Genomic DNA, 14,897 nt, shown 5'->3' with positions numbered 1-14,897 from the left:
GCAGCCTTGAACTCCTGGGTCCGAGTGATCCTCTCACCTCTGCCTCCTGAGTAGCCAGGATTACAGGTGCAAACCACCACGCCTGGCTAAAATTTCAAAATTTGTGCACCAAATGATGATATCAACAGAGTAAAAAGGCAACTCACACAATGGGATAAAATATTTGCAAATTACATATCTGATAAGGAATTATATCCCAAATATAGAGAGAACTCCTAAAACAATAAAAAAAAAGCCCGATTAAATGGGCAAAGGACTTGACATTTCTCCAAAGGAAATCTACAAATAGCCAATAAATACATGAAAAGATGCTCAACACCACTCATTATCAGGAAAATGCAAATTAAAACTGCAATGGGATATCACTTCACACCTGTTAGAATAGTCATTGTGTGTGTGTATATATGTATGTGCATATATATACACATATATATGTATATATGTGTGTATAAAAACAACATGTATAAAACAACAGAGACAACAAATGCTGGTGAGAATGTGTATATATATATAGATGTATAGAAACAACATGTATAAAACAACAGAAAACAACAAATGATGGTGAGAATGTGGAGACACTAGAACCCTTGTGCACTATTGGTGGGGAGGTAAAATGGTGTAGCTGCTATTATGGGAAATAGTATTGAGGTTTCTCAAAAAATTAAAAATAGAACTATCATATGATCCAGAAGTCCCACTTCTGGGTATTTATCCAGAAAAACTGAAAACAGGATCGCAAAGTGCTATCTGCATGCCTATGTTCATTGGAAGCAGCATTATTCACAATAACCAAGAGATGGAAACAGCCTAAATGTCCATCAGTGGATAAATGGATAAAGAAAGTGTGATATGTACATACAATGTGATATTGTTTGGCTCTGTGTCCCCACCCAAATCTCATCTTGTAGCTCCCATAATTCCCACATGTTGTAGGAGGGACCTGATGGGAGATGATTGACTCATGGAGGGGGGGCTTTCCCATGCTGTTCTGGTGATAGTGAATGGGTCTCACGAGATCTGGTGGTTTTATAAACGGGAGTCTCCCTGCAGAAGCTCTCTCTCTTTGCCTGCTGCCATCCATGTAAGATGTGACTTGCTCCTCCTTGCCTTCCACCATGATTGTGAGACCTCCCCAGCCATGTGGAACTGTAAGTCCAATAAACCTCTTTCTGTTGTAGACTGCCCAGTCTTGGGTATGTCTTTATCAGCAGTGTGAAAACAGGCTAATACACAATGGAATAATTTTTTAGCAGGGGATGAGAAAAAAATATTTTATAGTGTGCTTGAAAGTAGACTGAGAACACAGTTTTTTCTTCTATTTATTTTCTTTTAAAAATTATTACTATTTTTAATTGACACATAATCAGACATTTATGGGGCACATTGTGATATTTTGATACATGTATATAATGTGTAATCATCAAATAAGTGTAATCAGCATATCCATCACCTCACTTTTGTGTTGGAAACATTTAAAATCTACTCTTCTAGCTATTTGAAAATATACAGTAAGTTGTTGACAATTATAGACACCCCCTAGTGCTATAGCACACTGGATAGGATATAGCTGGATAGGATTTATTCTGCCTATCCAGCTGTACTTTTGTATCTGTTAACAAATCTCTGGCTATCCCCTAACCCCCGACACACTTCCCCACCTCTAATAACCACTGTTCTATTCTCTATGTCTTGAGATCAACTTGAGAACATGCATTATTTCTCTTTCTGTGCCTGACTCATTTCATTCACATAACGTCCTCCAAGCTCATCCATGTTGCCACAAGCGACAGAATTTTGTTCTTTTTTTTTTAAGCAGAGTCTTGCTCTGTCACCAGGCTGGAGTGCAGTGGCATGATCTTGGCTCACTGCAACCTCCACCTCCCAGGTTCAAGCGATTCTCCTGCCTCAGCCTCCTGAATAGCTGGGACTACAGGTGCACACTACCAGGCCCAGCTAATTTTTGCATTTTTAGTAGAGACAGGGTTTCACCATGTTGGCCAGGATGGTCTTGATCTCTTGACCTCGTGATCCACCTGCCTCGGCCTCCCAAAGTGCTAGGATTACAGGCGTCAGCCACTGCGCCCAGTCGAATTTTGTTCTTTCTTACGCCTAAAGAGTATTCCATTATGTATATGTGCCACTTATTCTTTATCTTACAATGGAATATAATTTTATTCAGCCTTAACAAAGAAGGAAAACCTGCCGTATTCAACAACATGGATGCATCTTGAGGACATTATGCTAACTAAAATAAGACAGTCACAGAAGGTTAAAGCCTGCATGGTTCTGCTGACATGAGGTAGCTAAACTAGTCACACTCATAGAAGCAAAAAGTAAAATAGTGGCAGCCGGGAGCTGGTGGAGGAGTGGGAGGGGGAGTTGCTATTCAATAGGCGTGATTTAGTCATGCAAGGTGAGAAAGTTCTAGAACTCTGCTGTACAGCAATGTGCATGTAATTAATCATATTTTACTGCACACCTAAGAGTTTGTTAAGAGGGCAGATTTCATGTTAGGTGTTTTTTGTTTGTTCATTTTTTACTACAATTTTTAAAAAGGGGTAGAAGAAGGAACCCGTGTCTCCCTCTCTGGTGAGCGCCCTTCCCACTGCTATCTCTTTACTGCCCCTAGCCAGCTGCCCTCGGCTCTGAACTTCCTCTGTGGCTGTGCAGTTGTTCAGAAGTAAAGGCCTGTGGTAGGCCGGGCGTGGTGGCTCACACCTGTAATCCCAGCACTTTGGGAGGCCGAGGCGGGCGGATCACGAGGTCAGGAGATCGAGAACATGGCGAAACCCCATCTCTACTAAAAATACAAAAAAAATTAGCCGGGCGTGGTGGCGGGCGCCTGTAGTCCCAGCTACTCGGAGAGGCTGAGGCAGGAGAATGGCGTGAAGCCAGGAGGCGGAGCTTGTAGTGAGCCAAGATTGCGCCACTGCACTCCAGCCTGGGCGACAGAGCGAGACTCCATCTCAAAAAAAAAAAAAAAAAAAAAAAAAAAAAAGCCTGTGGGAAGGGCCTCATGGGGAAGGAAAAGCTGTGCTTTTTTCTTAAAAGAGCAAGAGCCATACCTGCCCACTAACGTTTTTTTAATTTTTTTTTTTGAGACAGAGTTTTGCTCTGTCCTCTGTTGCCCAGGCTGAAGTGCAATGGCACGATCTCGGCTCACTGCAACCTCCACTTCCCGGGTTCAAGTGATCCTCCTGCCTCAGCCTCCTGAGTAGCTGGGACTACAGGTGTACACCACCACACCCAGCTAATTGTTGTATTTTTAGTAGAGACAGCAGTTTCGCCATGTTGGCCAGGCTGGTCTTGAACTCCTGACCTCAGGTGATTCACCTGCCTCAGCCTCCCAAAGGTCTGGGATTACAGGCAGGAGCCACCATGCCCAGCCCATCACTAACTTTTGGTTCCATTAAGTGTGAAAATCAGCATATGCCAAATCCTCATGGTCTGTGGCTATTTAAGGGCATGACGGCTTTGGCTCCAAGCTCCCAATTGAAACCTATTTGTTGGAAAATGCAATGCCAGCATTAGTGACTCATTTATTGACTTCTGTCTTTCTCCCTACCCCAGAGAATGGGCATATTAGGCAAGCCTTGCTTGTCAGCTTGTGTTGGAACCCCAAGGGGTATTTCCTAGAGATGTGTACAAGGGGCGGTGGTGTAAGGGTGTGCGTGGTGGGTGGTAGTTGGGCAGACAGACAATAGATGCCTACTTTAGTCCAGTGGATTCTCCTTAACAGAGCCACGAGAATAACAACCCAGCCACACTAGCTCCAGAGAGATTGAGGGATTCATTGAATATCAACATGGAAGAAACGGTGGGAAAAGAATGACATCACGTTGACAAGCGCCAATGTCCCCTCGCCCCTTTGAGTCCAGCTGACGAAGCACCGTGCTTTGGCTTTCCCTCCCGCGGAGCGGTGCAGTCCTCCCTGGGTCTGGTCGGATCTTTGGGAGGCTGGATCCAGGAAAGCATTCCAGGAGGCAGGGCCCCGGGGCTGGTGGACCGTGGGTCTTGGTCCCTCACAGAATGACTCAGGGGTTCTTAGCCGGACTCGAACTCTCCTCTCTGGCCATTATGGAATTTTCAGGCCCATCATTGGCCAGAGCCCTAAATTCAGTTCAAAGTCAGAGAAAGTTTCTCTTCGGCTGAAGGACAAGAAGAGGGGATTAGAGAGTCGCAGTGGGAAGGGAAGGCTCCGGGTGCCATGCTAGGGACCAGAGGGTCCCCTCTCCTTTATCCACTGCTGACAGTCAGGACTCCCTATTAGAACCAAGAGCAGGTTGGAGGCATCCTCATGGGTGTCCAAAGGGCAACATGCTGAACATGTGCGGTGTGTTTGCGTGTGGGCAGGTAGGGGCGGGAGCACGTCTCACATGGGAAGGTCCCTTTGGTGTGAGGGTCCCTCACCCATACAGCACAAAGTGACCACACTCGAGGGCCTCATCGCCGTGGGTGAGGCCTGTGAGGAGACAGAACCACTTCCCTAGTACAGTTTTCATTAGTAACATGATTTCAACATCACTGAAAAGGGAGGGTGCCATTTCCTGCGACGGTTTTCGTTACTGCCCTCCCCACCTGGAGGTGGTTCTTGAGGCCCGACAGGCTCTTTTGGGGAGGAGACCTGAGCTGTCATGCCGAGGAGGCTCCCAAGCTGCAGCCCCTCTGAGGTGGGGGAGTGGGCAGGGAGCCTGGGGAGCCAGGAGGAGGAGGAGGTGGGAGGAGGAGGCCAAGCACTGGGCTGGGCCAGGGAGGTTCCCATTGCCTCCTCAGCCCTGTGGACTCAGAGCAATGTCCTCCCTGGGGACAGAGTCCATCCAGCCCCTCATGCCCTAGAACCAGGAACTCATCCCAGAATCACTCTCCTTGTGTGTGGGATCAGACAGGTTTCCTATGAACATGTCATTAAAACCCAACTTTGCTAGAAAAAAATAGTTTAAAAAAACGGATATACCAGGCTCTCAGGCAAAGACGGTGTTGAGTTGGTCTCCGGAATGATGGAAGTCTAGGGCTGGGGGGTCTCCCCTAACCTCTTTCTGTACTTTGGTCCCATGCTCTGTGCCCGAGTTATTCCAGCAGTGGGGACAGAGTCGTCCAGTGCTTGAGCTCCATCTCTACAGCTCCTGACAAAGAGAACAGGTGCTGGCACCCCAGGAGGTGATGGTGGCTTGGGAGAGGACCTGGCTAACTCCCTGAGCTGTGCAGAACAGGGAGGTGCCCACCAGCTCCAAGGCCAGGGCGGAGTCCCAGGGCCCCTATCTCAGTCGCTGCATCCCGAGGACTCGGAGATGTTCCTTCCACAGCCCGAGTCCCTTCTGGAAACGTGGTCCAGGGCAGGAAGGCTCTGCAGATCCATCTCTCTAAGCGGCCATGTCTTTAGTCAGAAGATCAGAGAAGTTCATATATTCAGGCTGTTCCCCTGGCTCCTCAGGGACCCTCTGAGACCCCTTCAACCAGAGGATGGCAGTGACCAAGATGAGCAAGATGGGCACCTTCACAAATACCAGGAGCATGTAGTGGTTCCTGGGGAAGGGGATGCAGTGGTCAGAGCCCTGGGCATCCCCAGGCCATGTCACTCCCATCCCCTGACCCTGTGAACCGCCAGCCAAAGCCTGTGACCCTGGGCCGGGCAGCCCCACTCTGACGATCCCTGTAAACCTCCTCCTTGGTTCAACCTCAAGGGCTCCTCCAACAGTCACCTTGGCTGGTTTTGCACAGGGCCCGTCTTCCTTTCTAACATCACCTTCTGGGACCCTCTTTGCCCAAAGTACATCTCAGCTCAACAGAAGCGCCAGAGGTCACCAAATACAGGTTGTGTTTCCTGCCTCTGTTCCTGCTAATGCCAGCTCCAGGCTGGTAAATCACCCTTCCTGCTCTATGTCCCTTGATGTCTTGCACCACAGAGGGTGGTATCTTATCTCCCCCTGGCACCCATGAGGCCACCAATGCAAGGTTGACCGAATGACTGGGCGGATGATGCTCACTGAGAAGAGTTTTGCAGAGTGGTTTCCTGGTGAGAGCTAGGGTAGGGAGATGGTGGATTGCAGTGATGGGGGCAGGAGAGAGATGGAGGTGGGGCTTGGGGCCTTAACTCTGGCTAGAACAGGTGCTGGCATTTGATGACAGGCAGGAGTTCCCAGGCTTGGCTTCCCCTTAGGAGGGACCCCAGGTAGGGGCAGGAGAAAGAACCACATGACTCACCTCTTGTGGGAGCCGATGAACACCCCCATATTGCTGTTGGCAGGTGAGCTTGCTGTTGTGGAAGCTGCTCCCTCTAGACACAGGCAAAGTCAGCCATGGGTTATTAGCAGAGTTGGGAGCTCGTGCATGGGTCACAAAGCCACCTGACCCTGCCAGCCCTCACCAGAAGACCCTTTCCCCTGGAGCAGGAGGATTTTTCTCTCCTGCTACAGCCCCTCATGCTTCTACTGAGTCACTTCAATCTCAACACACAGACATTTTTCCCCATCATGTTCAGATGTGGCAAGAAACATTAAAAATTAAATAGGAGTAAGCACTGTAGTTTATTCTGGGAGAGAGAGGCTTTCTCATACTTTCTTTCCACCTATCCTGCAAGTGGGACTATTGGATGGGGAAATAAATTTCTGGTCTTTTCCACTGGAGTGGTGCCTGAGCAGGGCTTAAGGAGAAAAGATTCTGGAAATGGGCTGTCCAGAAACTGGGGTAGTCCAGAAAAAGGGAAAAGGGGCTCCAGAAGGCTCATGAAGAAAAGGGCACACTCCAGTTAACTAGAGAACACCGACTATGAGAAACGGAACATTTTTAGGAGCAACTATATAGGCAATTTGTTGGGGCCAGTCTGGTGGGCGGGGGGCCCTGAGCCCAGCCCAGCACTGAGTATCCATGACCCAACAGTGATCTTTTATTTCAGCCCTCGGCCCCAGCAAATTCTTCTCAAAGGTCCCACGCTGTCCAGGCGTGGTGGTTCACGCCTGTAATCCCAGGACTTTGGAAGACCAAGGGAGGCAGATCGCTTGAGCCCAGGAGTTCGAAACCAGCCTGGGCAACGTGGTGAAACCCCGTCTCTACAAAAAATACAAAATCAACCAGGCGTGGTCATGTGCCCCTGTAGTCCCAGCTACTCAGGAAGCTGAAGTGGAAGGATTGATTGAGTCCAGGAGGTCGAGGCTGCAGTGAGTCAAGGTCACCCCATTGCACTCCAGCCTGGGCTACAGAGTGAAACCCTGTCTCAAAAAACAAACAAAACAAAATAAAAAAGGCCCAGGCTTTGGCCACACTAGGTGGGCTCCTGTCTGCGCCGCAGGTAATTCCAGTCACAACAGTTCCTATGAAGCCCCTGATCGTCTTACAGGCTGGTACCCCTGTAGGTCCCCCACCCAGGACTCCAGAACAGCTCTCCCCCTAAAGCTCCACACTGGCCACTGTTTTTTGTCTCTTTGTACCGCCTGCATGTCTTGCTCAATCCCCTCTCCGCCCCCATAGACATTCTGGGCTTCCCCTACTTGGCAGCCCTGGGGAAGTCTTGCTTGACCCTTTCTGGGCTCCTCTTTGCCCAGCTGCAGCCACTGTATCCATGTGCCTCTTTGGTCCCAACCCCAACTGTACACAGGCTTGTTCTAAAGCCGGCATTGTCTATTTCCACATCACCACCAAATGGACCCGAGCGAACACTGAGCTGACGAAGTACTGAGTACGGGTGTGTGGGTGGAAGTGGGGGTTGGGGACTGCTTCCCAGACTCCAGCAATAGCAGCAGGACGACCCCAGAGTCTGTCAGTGGAGGCCAAGGCATGGAGGACATGCCAGGGCAGCCAGAGTGGTCCCTGATGTTGACCGTGATGGAAGCCATCCTTTCGTTTTAAAGCGTCCACTGTCACCCATGCACCTCCCTGGGGCTTTCTTACCCCGTGCTCATCTTACACAGCCAGATAAAGTAGCGGAGCAGGTGGCTGGGGACCTAGAGAGGAGGGTATTGTAAGACACCCAGAGCTACTCTGGGTTGGCGCAGTTAGTGGGACTCAATACTAGGATCCCCTGGGCCACTCTAGGTTCCCTCTCTGCCATGTCATGAGCAGGGCTGGGCCACCAGTCACCACAGCTGAGGTCCCCATTCCCACCCCCATCCCAAGCCCCACCTGGATTCCTTGGAGAGACTTCAGGGACTGAGATGGCAGAGAGATGCTGGCTGCCACTCTCCCTTAGTTTCTGTCACCTCCTTCCCAGTCAGTCTGTCTGCCTGTCTGTCTGTCTCTCTCTCTCTTAGGCTCACCATCATTCCCTTTCAGCCTTGCGGGGGAGCAGGTAAGAGCATTGACTTTCCCTGCCCTGAGCTCCAGGGCCTCCTCATGTAGATGAGAAAGTTCTTACCTCGGTCAACGATCACTTTCACTCGAGTCCCAAGGTCAGTTCCTGTTCTTTCAATCCCACACCAGTAAATGCCTTCGTCATCTCGCCTGAGCCCCTCCATGGTCACAGTGAACGTGCGGTCTTTCTGATTGTCCTTGATGGACACACGGTCACTCTTCTCTACTTGCTCCGACCCTCTGGTTCGAATGAGGATCTTGCATGTATCCCAGCGTGCCCCTTGGCACCACCACTTGATGTAAGTCTCCCATCCTTGCTTATAGTGGCACTGAACCGTCACGAACCCCTGCTCTGGGGCTCTCACGAACTCTGGGCCTTGGATGGAGAAACAGCCTGAAAAACAGAATCCCAAGATACAGCTCCTGTTGCCTGAGCCAGTTTGGTGTTTAAGAGTCCCAAGTGTGTCTCTAGCACACCCGATTCCTCATCCCCATCTCCCTCTCAGTCCAGTCCCCCACCAGCTTCTAGACCTGCTTAGCATGTGACACCGTGGTCTCCTACCACCTTCTTTCCTTGTCCTCTCAATGCTGTTCTCATCGGAGCCAAATATTTAACAACCAGCCCTCTGGGGGAAAAAAATCTCTGGTTTAGGAGCTGGGCACGGTGGCTCACACTTGTAATCCCAGCACTGTGGGAAGCCAAGGTGGGCAGATCACCTGAGGTCAGGAGTTCGAGACCTGCATGGCCAACAGGGTGAAACCCAGTCTTTACCAAAAATACAAAAATTAGCTGGGTTTGGTGGCAGTCACCCATAGTCTCACCTACGCGGGAGACTGAAGCATGAGAATTGCTTGAACCGGGGAGGTGGAGGTTGCAGTGAGCTGAGATCACACCACTGCACTCCAGCCTAGGCAACAGAGTGAGACTCTTGTCTAGAAAAAGAAAAAGAAAAAAAATCTGGTTTTAATATTTGCCAAATTCCGTAGTGTAACTACTCCCACGGTGGCAGATGTCAGGTAATCCACGTGATGTCATTGGACACACAGCTGGGAAAAGGTATCCCAAGCCAGCTCCTGTGAGCCAGCCCCAGCACACTGCCGGGGTACCCAGAGTTCCCTCTCTAGCCTTCATCTTGTCTCATCTGAGAAGCCTCCATGGAGGGAGTCTCTCCATTTCCATGGCTTTAATGATTACCTGTTTCCTGATGATTCCCAAATCCATATTTGCAGCTCAGACTCCCCTTAGCTAGCCCACCATTTACAAAGACATGCTGGATATCTCCACCCCAGATTCCTTCGTTGCAGAACTGAATGCACTTCCTCTCCCACCCTGAACTGCTCTCCCTCAGTGCTTTTTTCTAGTGGGGCAATTGGATGTGGCAAGAGTACCAAAGGCCTGGAGAAAGCTGAGCAGGATAGAGGTGAGCATAAGCAAATGGCAGTCCGGGCCTCTGCTGATTGACTCCAGTTAAGCTGTGTGCAGATGGGCTATTTCCTTGGCAACGACACGGGTTTCTCGATCACGCAGAAGTGGATAAAGGGGCAGAGTCACAGGGGAAGCCTCTCTTGACTCTCTCTTTTTTTTTTTTTTTTTTTTTTGAGACGGAGTCTCGCTCTGTCGCCCAGGCTGGAGTGCAGTGGCACAATCTCGGCTCACTGCAAGCTCCGCCTCCCGGGTTCACGCCATTCTCCTGCCTCAGCCTCTCCGAGTAGCTGGGACTACAGGCGCCCGCCACCACGCCCGGCTAATTTTTTGTATTTTTAGTAGAGACGGGGTTTCACCTTGGTCTCGATCTCCTGACCTCGTGATCCGCCCGCCTCGGCCTCCCAAAGTGCTGGGATTACAAGCGTGAGCCACCGCGCCCGGCTCTTGACTCTCTCTTGGCCTCAGAGCTTCAGGCCCAGGCCAGGTGTCTCTGCAGGGTGGAGAGAGCCAGGTCTATTTCCCCAGACAGATGGCGCCTCCTCACAGCTTGGGCCTTCTCCTTGAAGCTGCTTTAGTTTTCTTGAACTTTGCATTTGTGGTTGGTAGAATAATGTCCCCCATAGGTATTGGCATCCTGATACACAGAACCTGCGAATATGTCCCCTGACATGGCCGGAGGGACTCTGCAGATGTGATGAAGTTAAGGACCTTGAGACAGGAAGAATATCCTGAATAATCTCCGTGGATATTCTAAGTGAAAGAGGGTTGAGGGAGAGTCTGATAGGAAGATGCTCTGTTGCTGGCTTTGAAGTGGAGGAAGAGGCCACCGGCGAAGGAAAACAGATGGCTTCTAGAAGCTGGAAAGTGCAGGGAAACAGATTCTCCCCTAGAATAGGGGTTCCCAACCCCAGGACCACAGACTAGTAATGGCCCATGGCCTGTTAGGAACCGGACCTTACAGCAGGAGGTGAGCGGTGGGCAAGCAAGCGAAGCTTCATCTGTATTTACAGCCACTCCCCGTTGTTCAAACTACCATCTGATCTCTGCCTCCTGTCAGATCAGCGGCGGCATTAGATCCTCATAGAAGTGAGAACCCTATTGTGAATTTCGTGTGTGAGGGATCTAGACTGCATACACTTTATGAGAATCTAATGCCTAATGATGTGTCACTGTCTCCCATCACCCCCAGATGGGACCGTCTAGTTGCAGGTAAACAAGCTTAGGGCTCCCACTGATTCTACATTATGGTGCAGTGTATAATCATTTCATTATATATTACAATATAATGGTAGTATAAAGAATACAATAAGTGTAATGCATTTGAATCATCCCAAACCATCCTCACCCCACTCCTGGTGTGGAAAAATTGTCTTCCACAAAACCGGATCCTGGTGCCAAAAAGGTTGGGGACCACTGCTCTAAAGAAACCCAACCCTACGTGCACCTCAGTTTTAACCAGTAAGACCACTCCAGGCTCTGGTCTTCAGAAGCATCAATGAGATGATGAAATTGTGCAGTTCTAAGCCATAGAGTTCATGTTAATTTGTTACAGCAGCCACTGGAAATTAACATAGCATCCAATCAGCAGAACCAACTTGATTCTCTTCAAACCAGCAGCTCCACCACCCAGCCTTCCAGAAGAGCTTGGCATCTTCTTTCATGCTGTCCTCTCCGTCAGCCCCCAGAGCTGATTGTTAGCCAGTTTAGTCAGCTCTATCCTAGAGATGCTCCTCAGGTTTTTTTTTCTTCTTTCAGTCTCTGCCATCGCAGGCCATGAGGACAGCATGACATCAGAGAGAATGTGAGCTTTGATGCAGAAAGACTTGATGCTGAACTAGTTGGGAAACCCTGGCAGAGTTGCTTAACCTCTGCAAGTCTCGCTTCCTTATTCATAAGACAGTCATGCTACGCTCTACTTTGAAGGTGGTAATAGGACTTGGATGTGTGTAGGCTGGGCAAGGTGGCTCATGCCTGTAATTCCAAAGCTGTGGGAGGCTGAGGCAGGAGGATTGCTTGAGCCCAGGAGTTCTAGACTAACCTGGGCAACATGGTGAAACCATGTGTCTGCAAAAGCAAAAGATTAGCCAGGAGTGATGGTGCATGCCTGTGGTCCCAGCTGCTTGGGGGGCTGAGGTGGGAGGATCGCTTGAGCCTGAGAGTTCAAGGCTGCAGTGAGTTATAATCGCCCACCACTGCACTTCAGCCTGGGTGACAGAGTGAGACACTGTCTTCAAAAAATTATTTATTTTTAAATTTAAAAGAAGACTTGGGTGTATGTCCAACACCAGACATTTGGGGTTTACTCTGTCAGTGACAGCTCATCAAAAAGTCAGGACTTCATCTGTGCCTGGATCATGGCAGTGGCATCTGGAGAGGTTTTCCCAGCCCCAGCAGCATCCTCCCCACTCTCCTCTCCTGAGGATTATGGCCTTCATAATCTTGTCTTTTGTGTTTCCAACCTCATATCCAACTCGCCACCCCCAAGATGTCCTGCACACTGACAGCTACCTCTGATTTCCTCTCCATACCGCTGCCTGAGTTGGGTACTGAGACTGTCTCCTCCCCATCATCAGCTGCACTTGCCCTGAGCATCTAAAAATCTTTTCAGGGCCGGGAATGGTGGCTCATGCCTGTATTCCCGCACTTTGGGAGGCGAAGGTGGGTGGATCACCTGAGGTCAGGAGTTCGAGACCAACCTGGCCAACATGGCAAAATCCCATCTCTACTAAAAATACAAAAATTAGCCAGGCATGGTGGCAGGTGCCTTAATCCCAGCTTCTCAGGAGGCTGAGGCAGGAGAATCACTTGAACCTGGGAGGCGGAGGTTGCAGTGAGCCAAGATTGCACCACTGCACTCCAACCTGGGTGACAGAGTGAAACTCCATCTCAAAAACAAAAAACAAAAACAAAAACAAAATACCCAAAAACATAAACTGGATTTGTCAGCAATCACTAACAGCAGAAAAGAGATGCTGCTGCATTGAACAAAGTGTCATCAATCCCAGCTTCAGTCATTCAAACTGTAAAGGGCTCACGATGTAATTAGGCCCGTTTAAAAAATTATGTGGGCGTTTCTTTAACTACAGAATATGATGGCTGGAACTATTAATCAGGCTTCTATGTGTTGTCAAGAGTTGGTATGAGGAACAATAGAGACGGAAATAACAGGGCAGCCGTCAGCTTGGAGCAGAGCCCTGTTGAACGGGCTGAAGGGTTGAAGTCCAGCCAGGACTGGAGTCGGGTCTCAGAACTCCCCAGCTGTGCTCCTTCCTGTTGTCCCTCTGTGGACTGCTCTATCTGTGCCAGATGGTCAGTCCCTAGGCTCCAGGAGAAAACTGTGTGGCCCACACACATTGCACACCCTGCGTAAAATTCTAGATTGTCCCCTAATGCCCTCTAGGTGTCCACCAAGGTTTGCCAAGGAGAAGATCATCTAGCCCTTCCCACTTTCCACCTGGGTTCTTGAGAATTTTTTTCTTTGAAAGTCTCAGCTCCTGAGCCTGGCATAGATGGCCTTCATAATCTTGTCTTTTGTGTTTCCAACCTCATATCCAACTCGCCACCTCCAAGACATCCTGCACACTGACAGCTCCCTCTGCATGAATCCACCATTCTTTCTAAGCCTCCATCTCTCTGCACAGGTCCCCCAACACACACACACACACACACGCACTCTCTCTCTCTCTCTCTCTCTAGAGTGTTCTCCTCTCAGCTCTGCTTCAGAGACTGACCTTCCTTCTACAAGGCGCATCAAGTGCACAGCTTCGTGAGTCTTTCTCTAGTCACCAGAGAGAACTGCTTCATCCTCTGCACACACCTCCACCAATGCCTTATTGTGTCCTGTAATTGCTCATTGTTTATGTGTATGTCTCACCCACTAAGCCATCTGGAGTCTTTTTACTTTATTTTTTTTTCGAGACAAAGTCCCGCTCTATCACCCAGGCTGGAGTGCAGTGGTGCTATCATAACTGCAGAATTGAATACCTGAGCTCAAAGGATCCTCCAGCTTCAGCCTCCCAAGTAGCTGGGACTACAGGCATGTGTCACCACGCCCAGCTAATTTTTGATCATTTTCTGTAGAGACGAGGTCTCACCATGTTGCCCAAGCTGGTCTTAAATGCCTGGACTCAAGCAATCCTCCCACCTTGGACTCCCAAAGTGTTAGGATTGCAGGTGTGAGCCACCACCTCAAGCCTGGAGTCTTCTTTAACGGCCAGTTCTCCTCCTCTTTTTTCTTGATGTCCTCAGGCCCCGAAGCACACGATGTCAGTCCCCAGTGCACCTTTGTCGAATGACTTCACAAAGCCACCTCTCATTTCCCTGGATGTGGAAGGACAAATGCCCTCTGCCTCCTGCCCTGCCCCTGTCATACCAAGCGCCCAAGGCCCCAGCCCCACTCACCTGAGAGGCTGAGAAGGAGCAGAGCCGGGGGCAGCCACATGGCTCTGCCTTCCCGGCTCCTCATCCGCCTGATCTGCAACCAGTGGCAAATGCAGATCCCAGATGCACTCTGGAAGTTCTGCCTGAGCTCAGGCTTGCACCTTCTGTGCATCTAGACCGCCTTTGACTTTCTTACTCATTCACTTCCTTTTATAGAGTGGGTAGTTCCTGCTTTTATTCAACAAAAGAGGTGTCATTTTTTGGCAGGGCTGGGCCACAGGGCTTGAGCATCGTCACTGTGTAAAAAAGAGGAAGGAGGGGACTGTGCAGGGTCTTTAGGGTAGGGGGAGATACGTCTGCAGAAGGGGTGGGGTGGGGGGCATCTGGCCTAGCAGGCCTTGGGTCCAAGGGGTATAACACTCTGGGAGTCAATTTCAGAACTGTTCTATACCACAGTGATGGGTCCCAGCAGCAGGGAACACCCAACTCAGATGTCAGATGGGCCATGCTGGGCACACCTGAAGATGCATTTGTTCAAGTGTTATAGCCAAGTGCATAAACATGCAGACTGTTGGGTCAGACAGACCTGACTCTAACCCCACGAGCACCACCTACAAGCTGCGTGACTGTGGACAACCCAATCAACATCTCTGTGCCTCAGTTATTGTATCTATTAATTGGGCTCATAATGTTTGTTGTTGTTATAAGAGTTATTAAGAAATTATTTTAGGCAGATAGAGAGGAAAAGGGCTCCTTGGGAAGATTTTTTTTTTTTTCTTTTAAAGCAGCTCCGTAAATGTTTCTGGTC

The 14,897-nt window shown here is 49.6% G+C and overlaps 1 protein-coding gene across 1 annotated transcript; it reads right to left on the bottom strand.

The window, feature by feature from the left end:
* Positions 1-3,771: 3,771 nt before the first annotated feature.
* On the bottom strand, positions 3,772-14,275 carry CD300LB (CD300 molecule like family member b). The gene is made up of 4 exons (XM_030827596.1): positions 14,111-14,275; positions 8,348-8,677; positions 6,202-6,274; positions 3,772-5,523 (listed from the first exon to the last, which is right to left on the bottom strand). Exons 1-4 carry the CDS (start codon positions 14,259-14,261, stop codon positions 5,361-5,363), a joined length of 717 nt encoding a protein of 238 aa, XP_030683456.1. The 5' UTR covers positions 14,262-14,275; the 3' UTR covers positions 3,772-5,360.
* Positions 14,276-14,897: the final 622 nt, after the last annotated feature.

Source organism: Nomascus leucogenys, chromosome 14, assembly GCF_006542625.1.
Source record: "Nomascus leucogenys isolate Asia chromosome 14, Asia_NLE_v1, whole genome shotgun sequence".
NCBI classification, from domain to species: domain Eukaryota; kingdom Metazoa; phylum Chordata; class Mammalia; order Primates; family Hylobatidae; genus Nomascus; species Nomascus leucogenys.
Note: the sequence above shows the minus strand (reverse complement) of the source record. Positions and strands in the feature narration are given on the sequence as shown.

Coding starts and splice junctions, on each gene's coding strand:
- CD300LB (XM_030827596.1), bottom strand. CDS start 14,261: ATGCACAGAAGGTGCAAGCCTGAGCTCAGGCAGAACTTCCAGAGTGCA. Junction 8,678..14,110: donor GCTCCTTCTCAGCCTCTCAG/GTGAGTGGGGCT, acceptor TCTGTTTTTCAG/GCTGTTTCTCCATCCAAGGC. Junction 5,524..6,201: donor TTCATCGGCTCCCACAAGAG/GTGAGTCATGTG, acceptor CCCCTTCCCCAG/GAACCACTACATGCTCCTGG.